The sequence below is a fragment of the Suricata suricatta genome, chromosome 11, assembly GCF_006229205.1.
Source record: "Suricata suricatta isolate VVHF042 chromosome 11, meerkat_22Aug2017_6uvM2_HiC, whole genome shotgun sequence".
Classification (NCBI taxonomy): domain Eukaryota; kingdom Metazoa; phylum Chordata; class Mammalia; order Carnivora; family Herpestidae; genus Suricata; species Suricata suricatta.
Window position 1 is genome coordinate 99854965 of NC_043710.1, and position 15264 is coordinate 99870228.

At 39.8% G+C, this 15264-nt stretch overlaps 1 protein-coding gene across 3 annotated transcripts in view; it reads right to left on the bottom strand.

Annotated features, from left to right (window-relative positions):
- C11H11orf65 (chromosome 11 C11orf65 homolog) overlaps positions 1-15264 on the bottom strand; it is a 36493-nt gene that overhangs the window by 13664 nt on the left and 7565 nt on the right. For 2 of the 3 annotated variants that reach the window (XM_029914786.1, XM_029914785.1), the window contains exons 2-5: positions 13045-13137; positions 6938-6991; positions 6608-6808; positions 4805-4935 (exon numbers count right to left, since the gene is read on the bottom strand). In XM_029914786.1, coding sequence (XP_029770646.1) covers positions 4805-4935; positions 6608-6808; positions 6938-6991; positions 13045-13137 — 479 coding nt within the window. The remainder of the gene's footprint in view (positions 1-4804; positions 4936-6607; positions 6809-6937; positions 6992-13044; positions 13138-15264) is intronic. The other variant, XM_029914787.1, reaches the window with a different exon arrangement.

Sequence of the window (15264 nt, forward strand, 5' to 3'; positions counted from 1 at the left end):
TTGGAAGAGGAAGTAATGGGACATTATGACAGGTTACACACGGGGGCTTATGAACGGGAAGAAGTCAAGCCTAACCTACTTTCCTGCCTTCGACAACTGGCTAAATAAATGACGGGGTCATAAACTGAGGCTGAGAGAAGTACTGAAAAGACAACTTTGATGATGAGAAATATAAGAAATGCAGCTTAAGACCTGTTGACTTTGAGATGGAAATGTCCATGTAATGAGAAAAACAGAGCTCAGTTATGGATGAGGACGCTTTCAAGAGTAAATAAACAGAGGAAAGGAAAAAAGAGACAAAGCAGATTCGTGTTCATGTGCAGCAACTTATTACCAGGCGTCTCTGTGGGTGCCGGGCCTGATCGTCGGCAGATCACACTGCCATCTGTCAGAGGCACTGCTTCGAAGCGATGGCGCATATGGTGCGTGTACTTTGTTGTTCTCGGCCTATTGCTGCTGATGGGCTCCCCAGTCAGAGGCAATGTTGTATGGAATAAAATGATGATGGGTAAGGCATCTGTAGTAAATGGCACTGCTGACAGAAGTAATACAAGCTGAGAAAGAAGATCCACGTCCAGATTATCTGTTTATCACTGTGAACACAAAGGGAGCCACCTCTCCGTGGGAAGGGTCCAAGGGCATAGCCTGCCGCCAGGCAGCCAGCACATCCCACTGCTGGAGGCAAAGCAGTGGCCTCTGCTGTACACTTAGCCATGGCGACAGAACAGCCTCCGTGAGGAAAAGACCATGTTTAAGAGTCATCTGCAGCCTCCATCCCGGTACCCACGGCCACTTTGTCCCCGGCTCCAGTGAGCAACTACTGAGGTGGCCAGGTGAAAAAACCAACATCTGCAGGATGGGCCCTCCTGTCCATCTGAATACTGAGAGCTTTCGGCCTCATCAGCCCTTTGGAGGGCTCTCACAAGGACACAAGTATGCCCAACCTCAGGACGCCTGTCCACTACCCCAATCACCACTTTCCAATTTAACTCCAAGTACCCAAATCATCTGAGAAGCTACTGCTGCTGCCCACAGTCAATAAGATCTCGGTCTCAAGCTAGTTCCCCTTCCTATGGGAAGTAGAAAGCCATCTCTGCTCACTGGGAGGATACCCTTTGGCCATTTTCTGGGCCTACTGAGGGGTTATAATCTAGTGACTGTCCATACTTGGGTGTTGCCAGAATCCTCTGCAGATCCATGGGGAATGAGACCTACTCTCTCTGTTAGCAGGTCCCAGGGGACTCCCTATGAAGCCAAGGGCATGGGGATGATGCAGAGCCAATGAAGCATAAGCAGTGTGAAGGAACCCGAGCACCTGCTTACCAGAGCCCTGCTGACCTTCTCAGACCCACTCTCATCTGTGCCACGTCTACTGTGTGCTGAGAGGCTGGTGTTCACTCTCAGTTCTATGGTTCGCTGGATTAGACAACAGCTAGGTCAGTTCATAATCACAGGGCACTCGGAATCCTACTGCCAAGTATCCAGTCTCCACCAGGGCCCGGTAGCAGCACCAGAACTGATTCTCAGATGTTGTGGTTGTTGGCAGAAGAGGGCACTACATTTTTCCTAAACCCTCTGCGCTGAGATCCTCTTACGACAACTCTTGAGAGACTCCATACACAAGTTGAGTCTGTCAGACACTTCCAATACTGCTGGGACTGCTTGGCCATCAAGGCCAAGTGGTAGGGCAGCTCGACCACACCGTGGACCTGCTATCATGTTTGTAAGAACACCAGGTCCCACTGGAGCCAGGTAGCCTCATGAGGTTGCCTTGAAAATGGGTCGGAGCATTATGCCTAAATCCAGGGAGCCCCTCTAAGTGCTGGTGCCTTCAAGGTGGACAGTATAAGGCACTGCAACTTGTCTCTCACTTTAGAAAGGATATCTCAAAATATCCATAACCTTTAGTGATGTGACAAACCCTTAACATTTTTCAAAATGTATCTCTCTCCTTCTGGCATGCATCTGTCCTACTAAATCATCTGCGGAGTTATTTTCTGCCCACTGCATCTGATTAGTGTAAGGTCACCACTGTAAGGGAGAGGCACGATGGTCTGTGGGGACGGACATGTGCAAGCCCTGAGGGAAAACAGCAGGAGAGCTGACACAGCTCTGAGAGTAAGATGGAAAGGCACAGCGTCTTCTTTCCATGCAAATGCCAACTGCTTCTCTTGTTGTCTACCCGTTGAGATGAGACAGAACATGGGTCAGGTCAATAGCAGCATGGGGTGGGGGGCCGGGGCTGTGCTGTTTGCTGTAATAAAGGAACTGAGCTGCAATCGTGATCACCAGCTGGCCGCTCCCACTTTAAAATTCCACTATTGTGGTGAGCTAAGGAAACCAATCCCATTACCCCGTTCCCCACTGTCATCTCCAGTCTGTAAAAACAGCCACCACAGAGTTCCTCAACAACTCTGCCGCGCTCTGTTGGGGCACCTGGGTGGCTCAGTCAGTTGAGCAGCTGACTCAATTTTGGCTCAGGTCATGATCCTAGCAGGATACTACTACCAATCTTATAGGCATTAAAACAATATAGATATATTATGAATAATTTAATGCACACACATTTGAAAAATTCAGTGAAAGAAAAATTCATTGAAAGTCATAAACCAGGGGTGCCTGGGTGGCTCAGTCGGCTAAGCCTCCGACTTCGGCTCAGGTCAGATCTCACGTTTGTGGGTTCGAGCCCTGTGTTGGGCTTTGTGCTGACAGCTCAGAGCCTAGAGCCTGCTTCCGGTTCTGTGTCTCCTTCTCTCTCTGCCCCTCCCCGCTCATGCTCTGTCTCTCTCTGTATCAAAAATAAATAAAACATTAAAAAAAGGAAAAAAAAAGTCATAAACCAAAACTCACTCAAAAAGACAAAAATAACATAAGTAGGTCTAGCTATTAAATTGACCTTTTAGTTGACAGAAATCCCAGAAAGAAAACTTCAGGCCCAGATGGATTTCCTAGTGAATTCCATGAAGCATTTAATAGAGTATAAATTCTACACAGTATTCCAGAAATAAGAGGGACTATGTCCCAAAAATATCTATGAAGTCTTACCCAAGAGCTAAGACTTATCAAAAAAGATATTATAAGAAAATAACAATCAGTATCTCTGAAGAACATAGATACAGGATAGTAAATGACATCATAAACAAATGGAGTTTATCCAGGGAATACATGGTTGGCTTAACATTTAAAAATCAATCATTGGAATTTATCACACTAACAGACTTACAAAGAAACCTGGATATGTCCATCTCAATAGATGCAAAGAAACTACTACAAAAATCAAAAATCCAACAACCATCCATTATGAACACTCGTACCAAACCAGGAATAGAAGAGAACCTCCTCAACCTGATGACAGAAATCTACAAAAATCCTACAGCTAACACTGTACTCAGTGGTCAGAGACTGAATGTGTTCTGTCTAAGGTGAGGAACAAGGCAAGGATGTGTGTTCTCACCCTTTGTATAACACTGCACTGTGTGGACTAGGAACTCAGTAAAGCAAGACAGCGGGAGGAGGAAGACACTGAAATTGGAAAAGATCTAAAAGAGTCTTTATTCACAGTTGACATGATTGACTAAGTACACAATCCTAAGGCACCTACAAAAAAGCTACTGGAATTAATAAGTGAGTTTATCAAGGTTGTGAGATACAGAAACCAACTGTACTGCCATATTCTAGCAAGAGGCAATGGGAAATTGAATTAAAAAAATACCATTTACAGTAGCATGAGAACATATGAAATCCCTAAGAGAAAAAAAATAAGTATATTTTGTTTGAAATGAAGACTTTCAATATAAGAGAAAAGGAGTATAATTGTCAAATCAAAGTTTTAAGTAGAGATTGACTGGTAATATCAATATTAATTCATTCCTTTACAACTTTAATACCTATCTCTTAAAAACTGTAGTAAAAAACATGTAACATAAAATTTATCATCTATTTTTAAGTGTATAGTTTAATAGTTAATTACCTTTTAAACAGATTTAAACAATAAGAATAAAAGTTGTTTATATTTACTTACATAATTACTACTTTAGGTCTTCTTGATGGACCCATATTTCTACCTAGGACAATTTTTTTCCTGCCAGAAAACACTTCTTGTAGTGCTGGTCTGCTCATGATGAGAGAACACAGCTTTCATTTGTCTGAAAGTTTTTCTTTCACCTTCAGTTTCTAAAGATATTTTGGTGTATCTGTTGCTACTAATTATGTTTTCTTCTTAAGTGGAATCTATTTTCCTATTTCTTTGCCTGCCTGGTAATTGACTGCTATGTGGTAGACATTGTGAATGTTATACGATTTGGGATACTGAGGTTTTTGTATTCCTTTAAGTACTGTGGGGATTTGTTCTGGGTACGCAGTGAAGTAAATTTGTAAACAATCTCATTTTGGGGCTGGTTTTAAACATTTTTAGACAGAATGGTTTTTAGGGTAACCCATACAGGTCAGAGTCTGAGGGTAGAAAGAAGGGCTGAGAAGAGTGCAGAGTGGATCGGGAGGGCCAAACACAAGTTACCTGAAATATAAGAGTAAATCCTTATTTTCATATCTGATATTTCAATAGACTGTAGTTTCCTTGAGATCAAAGACAACCTGTCTTTTCCCATTTATATCTCAGATATTAACAGTGTCTTGGCAGATAGCAGGCATTTCTTAAATATTTGCTTTCTAAATATTTTTAAAAACATAGCCATAATCTTACTTTTTTCAAAAAAAATAACATGCAGTCCTTTTCATAGTGATACCATTTTTAAAAAAGAACTTAAAACAGTATATATTTAGTAAGTCTATTTCATCAACTTACATTTTCCTCATCCATTCTATTTTTCTAATTTTTCTTTTCTTTTCCATATCTTGCCTTCTCTTCAGTTTAGAGAAATGGAATTCGCTTTCTTTTTTGTCTCCCACCTCTACATTTTCAGGAGACACCCAAAACTATTGAGAAATGGAAAATAAATATACCAAGTGTTAAAATACAGATTGCAAGGGAATTTGACTACAGTCAAGACGTTTTGCATGTTCAGTGGGAATATGCCAAGAGAAACAGAGGACAGAATACACCTCCTCTAAGGTATTTCTTATTATGCCATGGGTGAACAGCACACTGAGCTTTAAGAGGCACCTGTCACAGAAAGACTAACAAAACACTAGCATTCTGAGGTACTTAATAACTATTTGTTGAACAGGTAAATGAATAGACATACTCGAATAGTGTATTTGTTTTTCCTAAGAACAAACTCTCTATTCATAAGAACCAACTCACCTACTCTCAGCGCTGCTGACTTTGAAGACTCTGATTCTCAAGGAGGACAGCCACCCTCCAGGGACAGGGAAGCTTCATCATCACGTCCCAAGAGTTTGTGGTTTCCCTGTGTGACACGCTACCCTAACTGGTTGCCTATTTTCCTATTTCCAATTCATTCCCTCTCCCTCGCCACCCATTAATAAGAAGGAGGAGAATTTTCTATCTCCCACAGCACTATGTATTTGTCTCTATTAAAGCACATATTTACTGCACTGTACTGAAAAACTCTTTTTACTTAAGTCTCTCCAAAATTAAAAGGCAAACTACTTGAGAGAAGGGACAATTTTATCTATCATTGTATCTTAGCATCTAGTACAATGTTTGACATATGGTAGGTATGCAATAAAATTTGTTGAATAAATGCATGAATTCACCCCTTGATCATTTTCATTTTTCATACTTAATATGTTTACTACGCTACTTTCCAAAATCTGCATACCAGAGATGGAAAATTTGAATGAAGATATGAGGCCATATAAACAGACAGCCAGACCTATAGAACCTGACCACGTTAACCTATAAAGCTTACAAACCCCCTTAGGTAGAAATTATCTCCATAAAAAGAAGTTCCTATGGAAAAGTCCCTAAATCACATATACCTATTAAGAAAAATGTATATTTAAAATCATTCTATTCAATTAATATGAGGACGTGTTAAAGTTCCAAACACCATGACAATCCAAATGATTTTCCATCAGTATCTGTTGTTACAGGCTCTATAGAGACAATGTCATCTTCTCAAAAATTCCCACCTATAGGGGTGCCTAGGTGGTTCAGCCAATTAAGTAATTGATCCCTGATTTCGGCTCAGGTCATGATCTCACAGTTCGTGGGATCGGACCATGTTGGGCTCTGTGCTGACAGCGTGGAGCCTGGTTGGGATCTTCTCTCCCCCTCTCTGCCCCTCCCCTTCTCATGCTTGTTCTTTCTCTCTCTCTCTCTCTTCCTCTCTCTCACAATAAAAAAATATTAAAAAGAATTCCTACCGCTAGCCCAAGGATTAACAGAGTCAAAAACATTTTCAAATTTGCTTTGTTATAAAGATACTAAACTGCTGAGTACCAAACAGTATCTAAGGATGGCCTAGATCAAAGCTGATTACTAAAAGTATAAGTAAATGTAAAGAAAAAAAAGGATATTGTTAATCTTGAAGTACCATTAGTAACCTCTGAGACTAGTTAACATAATCAGTTTTTATCAGTTAAATTATCAAGGTTTATTATCATAAAATTAACTTTCAAAAGGACAGAAGAGTTACTAAATATATAAGATTTAAAATTATTAACATTTTTGTTTTCTTACTGTATCAGAGACAGGCCTCCAGCCATTGCTCTCTATACGATGGTACCAGCCACTATGATCCTCTTCCTGAAGATTATCACTTTTAAGATGGGATGTATATTTTGCTGGACATTTTGTATAATCTCTGGGGCTATTAGCACACAGATCTTCAACATGTCTATGAGTGAAAATTTTATAGTATATATCAGGTGGAAATTTAACCTGTATATGGAAAAGTTCAAAAGACCACTGTAATCTGATCACAAAATGATTTGTTTTTAAATTTTACATCTTTTAAATTTCATATATATGTGCTCTAGAATTACCAAATAGGAATTCACCCATACTTACGCCACCTAGTCGGAATCGTATGTGAATGCCCGCAGCGGCGTCTAGCAGCTCTGCCTATAAAAAAATATATTCCTCCTCAACATTCTGTGTTATCAATTCACTACTTCTCACTCTATCATGGTAAAACAGTGCTGATTATTGATTATTTATGAAATAAGTAAATAAACCTCAAATAATTATTTTAAAATTAAAATATATTTTAGGATTTAATTTCTAATGGGCATCCAATAAGTAAAACAGCTTTCATAACTAGAAAAATGATCCCAAACTATGTTTCCTTTCTGTGGAACATATAAGTATAAAAGCCAACTGATTTGTTATTTCAAAAACAGAAATTTTAAGTAAGTTCTCAAATGTATGATTTACATATTAAATATCATCTTACAGGCAAATTCAGAGAAAAAAATATGATTGGCTAATGTGAGTTTAACAGAAGATGACTTTTCCTAAGTAGCTTTTCTTAAATCAAATATCCATGTTTAAATTTTGCAAAAATTGTATAGAAGTGGTCTTCTAAATTTTTATGCCCTGCACCAAATGGAACATAGAGAAAACAATTTTGGGTCCTCTAACAGAAAACAGTTCAAGCTTACTTCCTGATAATACTGGTTGATGAGAAAATACATGTTATCCTAAATTGTTCAGTCTATAAAGCCTGAAAGACTACTTTAAGTTTTGCATAATTTTCTCCTGACTAAAAAGCATATACATACATACATATGTAGGGTCATAGTTCAATCATGAAAAATATGTTTTATAACAAGATCTTAAACTTATATTTATAAAATTTATACAGGTGACCCTTGACCCTTGAACAACATGGGTTTGAACTGGACGGGTCCACATATATGTGGATTTTTTTAATGTATACCACTGTAAATGTATTTTCTTCTCCTTATGACCTTCTTAAAAACACGTTATTTTCTCTAGCTTACCTTATTGTATGAATACAGTGTTTAATACATATAACATACAAAATATATATTAATTGACTTTGTTATTAGTAAGGCTTCAGGTCAACAGTAGGCTATTTGTAGCTGAGTTTTTGGAGAGTCACAGTCACACATGGATTCTTGACTGCATGTGGGGGAGGGGGTCACTGTCCCTATCCCAATGTTATTCAGGAGTCAACTGTATATACTTTTTAAACAAAATTCATTATATATATACTTTTATTTCCACTAAAGTAGGCAAATCTTAAGTATACAGCTTCATGGATTTTTTTCCTTCCTATTTTAGTCAGGGTGAGGTGCTAATCATGTCAATCCAATAACATATTTAGCTGGGTCAAGCCTGGATGCAGTTTTAGTAAGCTATGTCTGGTTTGTGCACTTCTGGTTTTTCCCTACTTCTCAGATGTGGTCCTGGCAAGTCTCTATCTCTTCAACTATGAAAGCCTATGGGAAATTCAAGGATACTTTGAGAAGATTTGAGCTTAATTCTTTATCCTTCTACCATCTACAAATTCAAATGTGAATGAGTCAGTTTCCTTCCCTTGAGCATGACTCTGTCTCCTAAGCTTATGGGGAATTTCATATGGTGGAATAGTGTTATTTAAAATGGACTTAGATTAGTTGTAGATACTCAGTGCAAATTCTAGGGAACCAAAAATTAGTTAAAAAAAAAAAAAGAGGTATAATGGTATGCTGAGAGGAAAGAAAATGCAATCACATAAAATGCTCGATCAAAACCAGAGAAGACAGAAAAAGGTGCACTAGAAAAAAAGAAACAAAGAACAAGGGCAAGAAATAGAAAACATTAATTTGATATCAATCAATCACCATTCTAAATATCAATGGTCTAAATACAGAAGTTAAATGGCAGAGGCTAACAGAATAGATTAAAAAAAAAAAAAGACCCAACTATATGTTGTCTGTAAGAAAACCATTTAAGATACAAAGACACAGATAGTGTAAAAGCAAAGTAATGGATAAAGATATAGCATATTAACTAACATTGAGTAAACGAAAACTGACAAGCTATATTAATTTCAGAGAAAGCTGAATTCAGAGGAAGAAAAATCATCAGGGATAAAGAAGAGGATTACATGGTGAAAAAGCGGCCAATTCTCTGAGGAGACACAAAAATCCATAAAGTATATATACCTAACAACACAGTATCAAAATATGTAAGGCAAAACCGACAGAACTGCAAGGAAACTAAAAAAATCCACTATTAAAGTTTGGGGAATTTGACACCTCTTTATCATTAATTGATGTATTCAGCAGACAGAATATCATTAAATCTATTATGAAAATGAACACTTTCAATTAACTGGATCTAGATTCCTACAATACTTCATCCAACAATAGCAAATATACATTCTTCTCAACCTTACAGAGAACTTTTATTTACCAACATAGAACACATTATGGACCACAAAGCACACCTTAACAACTGTAAAATAACAGAAATCATATAAAACATGCTTTGCGACCCCAATGTAATTAAACTAGAAATCAGTAACAGAAGGATAGTCTGAAAATCCCAGAAGTTGGAAACTGAACAACACACTTCTAAATAACAAGTGGATCAAATAAGAAGTCTCAAGAGAATTTTAAAATATTTAAAACTAAATGAAAATGAAAATACAGCTTATCAAATGTTGTGAAACTCATTGAAAACAGTGCCTAGCAGAAATTTTATAGCACTAACTACATATATTTGAAAACAAGACTTGAAATTAATAATCTAAGCTTCCATCTTAAGAAACTAGGAAAACAAACTGAAAAGTAAGCAGGAGTCAAGAATAAAAAAACAGAAATCAATGAAATTGAAACAAAATCAACGGAGAAAAATCAAAGAAATTAAAAGCTAGTTCTTTAAAAAGATCAATAAAACCAATAAGCTCTGGCCAAGAAAACTAAGAAGGAAAAAATAGAAGACACAAATGACTAATATCAGAAAAGGAGCCATCACTACTGATTCCATGGACACTAACAGGATAATTAACAAATATTATGAAAAACTCTATTCCCACAGATTTGATAAATGGTTCAATTCCTTGAAAGACATAACCTGATAAAACTCACACAAAGGGAAACAGAAAATCTGAAGAGACTAACACCTATTAAGGAAATTGAATAATAATTAACCTTTCAAAAAAGAAAGCACCAAGCCTCAATGAGTTCAATGGTGAACTCTACCAAACATTTAAGGGAGAAAAAAATCAATTCTTTGCAACCTCTTCCAAAAAACACTTCCTAACACATTCTACGAGATCACTATTATTCTAAGTACCCAAAACACGAGGATGCCTGGTTTTAGGTGCCTCAGCCAGTGAAGCATCCCACTCTATATTTTGGCTCAGATCATGATCTCAGGGTTCATGGGCTCTATGCTGACAGTGCATAGCCTGCTTAGGATTCTCTCTCCCTCTCTCTCTCTGCCCCTCCCTAGCTCACCATCTCTCTGTCTCTCTTAAAAATAAACTTAAAAAAATAATAAAATTTACATGGAAATACAAAGCATCCAAGAAGAGCCTGGAAGTGTCTTCTTGAAGAACTACAAAATGGGAGTACTTCTCTACCATATAATACACTTGTTATAAACCTAAAGGAATTATAACAAGGGTAGAAAAATAGACCACGCGGGCGCCTGGTTGGCTCAGTCAGTTAAGCAGCCGACTTCAGCTCAGGTCATAATCTCACAGTTCATGAGTTCGAGTCCCACATTGGACTCTGTGCTGACAGCTCAGAGCCTGGAGCCTGCTTCAGATTCTGTGTCTTCCTCTCTCTCTGACCCTCCCCGACTCATGCTCTGTGTTTCTCTCTCTCAAAAATAAACGTTAAAAAAAAAAAAGACCATGGAAGAGGATGGAGAACTCACAAACAGATTCCTACCTAAATGGTTACTTGATTTATGATAAAGATGGCTGGCAGAGCAGTGGAGGCAGAGGAGAAAGGATTATCTTTTTAATAATAGAAATGCTTCTATAATAATATAGAAATGCTTCTATATGGAAGCATATGAAAGGGGCCTCTACCCTACACCATACACAAAATATCAATCCCAAGCAGACTGCATATCTAAATATGAAAGGAAAATCAATAAAGTTTATATAATACAGGAGAATATTTTCATGATTTCAGGATTGGCGAAGCTTATAAAAAGCACCAACTATACACAAAAGCATTGATAATCTTAAGTACATTAAAATCAACTACTCTGGGGGCACCTGAGTGGCTCAGTTGGTTAAGCGTGCAACTTGATCTCAGGTCATGATCTCGAGGTTTGTGGGTTGAAGCCCTGTGTTGGGCTCTGTGCCAACAGCTCAGAGTCTGGAGCCTGCTTCAGATTCTGTGTCTCCCTCTCTCTGACCCCCACCCCCTACTCACACTCTGCCTCTCTCTCAAAAATAAACAAACATTAAAAACTTTTTTAAATAAGAACTCTGTTAACCAAAAACATTGTTATTTCAAAATCTTAACCTAGGGATTGGGGAAAGAGGGTGGAAATACAGATGAAGCAAGGCTGGCCGTGAATTGCTAATTGTTCAAGCTAGGTGATGGGAACATGTAGTCTGCTACTTTATTCTTTCTACTTTAGTATATGTTTCACATTTTTCACGATAAAAAGCACACAGTGAAGGCCATCATAAGAGTGACAAGTCAAATCATAGAATGGAAAATGAACTGACAAATGACTTTTATGAGTACTATATCAAGAACTGCTTGCTTTAAACCAGTAAGAAAAGAATAAGAGACAAAATACACATAAAAGACACCAAAAACTATGCCAGGAATTCAGCTGATCTGGGAGAACAGTAGCTGAGATGCTGGGTGTCAGAGTAGCCAATTAAGGAAACAAGCACAAAGGGAAAGAAAACTTTGAACCACTGACTGCGTGGTAATAAGCAAGAGTTAGAGCGTCTACAGCCGGAGGAGGCACCGATCCACCTGTTCCATCCCACTCCCTGCCCTACCCCCACAGAACAGTGCAGTGACAGAGAGTCAGGTGGGTCAGCGCAGAGTCCTGAACAAAAGGCTCCTGCAATTTTAGGGACTGTGAGGTGTGTATGTGTGGGGAGGAGAGTCCGAGCGGACTGGGTCAGAGTGGGGAAAGTGTCTTCAAGGTTTCCCCTATAAAGAGGTCTCCGCAGAGGTGCCTGAACACCTCGGCCCAAAGCCTCAGACATAGAGAACTAAAAATGAAGGTGCTGGGACTAGACACTTAAATACGTCTGGGGTGGGGGGTTGTGTCCAAGGGCCCAGGCTGAGCTTCCTTCAGAGGCTGCAGGACAAGTCTGATTGTGACAAGGGGACAGCTTTCTCATGTGGGGCCTGTTGGGTAAGGTCCCTGTGACTGTGTCTGGTCAGGGCTGGAAGAGCACACAGGATTTTAACCAGAAGGTGAACTCCTCACAGAGATGTTCAACTCCACTAGTCGTCAGGGAAAGGCAAATTAAATCACTGATGATAGGAAGCACTGGTGAGGGTGTAGAGCACCAAGAACCCCGAGAGACTGATGACGGTTAACACAAACTGTACATAATCAGCAGATCCTGCTACCCAGAAACTCCATTTCTAGGTGGAGCAGAAACCAAAAGAAATTCTTGTACATATGCACCGGGGCAGATGAATAAGAATGTTCCCAAAAGCAATCTTTATACAGACTCAAACTGGGAGAAAAAATGTCAATCAACTATAGAATGAATAAACAGTAGTATATATACATAAAATGAAATAATTATCATTGTTTTAAATAAAATGAATACAATTCAGCTACACAAACACAATGCTGAATGAACAACGGATTCTATTCACATACAGCTCAAAACAGAGAAAACAAAAAAAAAAAAAAAGAAAAGAAACTACACTTGAGAACGGCGGTTGCCGCTAGGGACCAGGGACGCGGCGGAGACGTGCAGAGCCCGGGAGGCAGTGGTCTCAAGGATGAGACACTGCTCTGGGTGACGGCCAGACAAGGGGCTGTTTGTGACGATCCACCGATTTATACACACTTATGTTTCATCAACTTTTCCATCATTATGTGTGACGCTTCAATGAAACAGTGTTTTAAAAGAAACAAACACAAGCACATTTATAAAGCAGCCACACATCTCGAAGGGAAAACACAGATGCTGCATGAATAAATAGCGTCCTCACCTCTTTAGGATTGATGTACCTCATTATCTGACGTGGCTCTCCTCGTCCTCTCAGAACAATCAGGCTTTTGAAGTGTTGGAAGATAGTGACATTCTAAAGTTCGAATACATAAGATTTTATGGTCAAAACTGGATTCTCTGCTTCTGATTCGCTTTCTCCCAATTAGGGCAAAAGGAGTAAAAACCATGTAATAGATTTATGTATGTAAACTAGATTTCAGAAATATTTGACCCTATACTCTGGCAGTGCATCAATAGCAACTATAACGAAAATACCCAGGACATTGGTTGAGTCGCTTCTGCTTGCTCCAGAGTCATGTAGGAGGAAGGTAACATACGGCCCACTAGTTAAGAACACGGAACAGGGCATCATAGTATCTGGGTTCAAACGGTTAGTACCCACTCACCATGTGACTCTGGACAAGCCGCTTCAATTCCCTCCTTGGTCTGGCATCTAAGACATGGGAATGACAGTGGTATCTCATACAGCTACGGCATGGAGTTCATAGTGAACATCCGTAAAGCACTCAGAACAACTTCTGGCACAAGAAAGCACTAAAAATTATTATCTTATTATTACCGTTACAGAAACCTCATTCTTGTAGTAATTCTGTTGATTTACAAGCCTATCTACTATTCATGTTAGGACATATTTGGTCAAACAACTCCAAACAATTCTTCTATTTTTAAAGATTTATTTTTGAGAGAGAGACAGCATGAGTGGGGGACGGGCAGAGAAGGAGGGAAACAAAGAATCCAAAGAATGATCCAGGCTCTGAGCTGTCAACACAGAGCCCAATGTGGGATGTGAACTCATGAACCAAGAGATCACGGCCTTAGTTGAAGTCAGATGCTTAACTGACTGAGCCACCCAGGTGCCTCTCCAAACAATTCTATCTCAGACAATTATTTATTTGGTAACACTCTCCTCATAACCTACCTCCCCCCCAAAAAACCCTTAATAACTCTTAGTAAACTCGCCCCCCACCCCAGTGTGCTTAGTTAAATCAAGTAAATTCAAACAAAAGTAACCCACAGCACCACAAGACAGTTTGAAGCCCCCCCGTCACTGCCTGTGGAGATGGTGTAGCCCACACGAAAACAAACAGTACTCTTTCTGAAAGGAAGACATCATTTCCTGTAGGTCTAACCCCAAGTTGAGTATCAAGAAAAGTTTATGGTGATACATTGGGGGATGGGGAGTAAAAATTTAGTGCTTTTAGAATATGTTCAAACTTAAGCGATCATCAACATAATATAAACCTCTATGTGCCTAAGATGTTACCTATAAACCTATTGGTAACCACAAATTAAAAACTATTAATACATATGCAAAAAATAAAGAGAAAGCAATCCAAGTAATATCACTAAAGAAAGCCATCAGAGGGTCGGGACAGGAGGGAGGAGGAGGGGACAGGGAGGGGAGGCAGCCACGGTGGGGTGAGGACGGCCTTCTGGTCCGGGTAGCGGACGTGGTGTCCACTGACCAGCCTACTGCTCTCTCGCTTCTGCTTGGGCTTCCCGGCTCCCACCTAACCGCGCACCCCCCGTCCCTGAGACAGAGAGGGTGGCCCTGCTGTGGATGGTCAGATGGCTCCCACCACCCCGCTCCGGCCCCAGTCAGCATGGAGCAGACGAGGAGAAAGGTGGGGGAGGGCTGCTGGCCTGTGTGGTAGACTGCGGCACACACTAGACACAGTTAGGAGATGCTGGAAATGCAGAACCACAGCTTCTCACCTGCTCCCGTTCTGCTAGTAAGGACTCAGCAAAAGTGAGTGAGCGAGCTCAGAGGAGGGGGTGAGAGGTGTTGACAGCCTAGTCTTCCTCACTGGTGATGAAGCAAGAGGAAAACCTATGCAGGCAACACAGGGGCTAACTTGCTACGGTGGACCTGAAGATCGGGACTTGATGGACAGGTTACAGAACAAGTGATCTTTAAATATTTAAGGATGGGGGCGCCTGGGTGGCTCAGTCGGTTAAGTGTCCGAGTTCGGCTCAGGTCATGATCTCAAGGTTTGTGGGTTCAAGCCCCATGTAGGGCTCTGTGCTGACAGCTTAGAATCCAGCTCAGCCTGCTTTGGATTCTGTGTGTCTCTCTCTCTGCCCCCACCCCCAACTCATGCTCTGTTTATCTCTATCTCAATAAGAAATGAACAAAAAAAATTTATATATTCTCCCCTATGACCCAGCAATTGCACTGCTAGGAATTTACCCAAGAGAT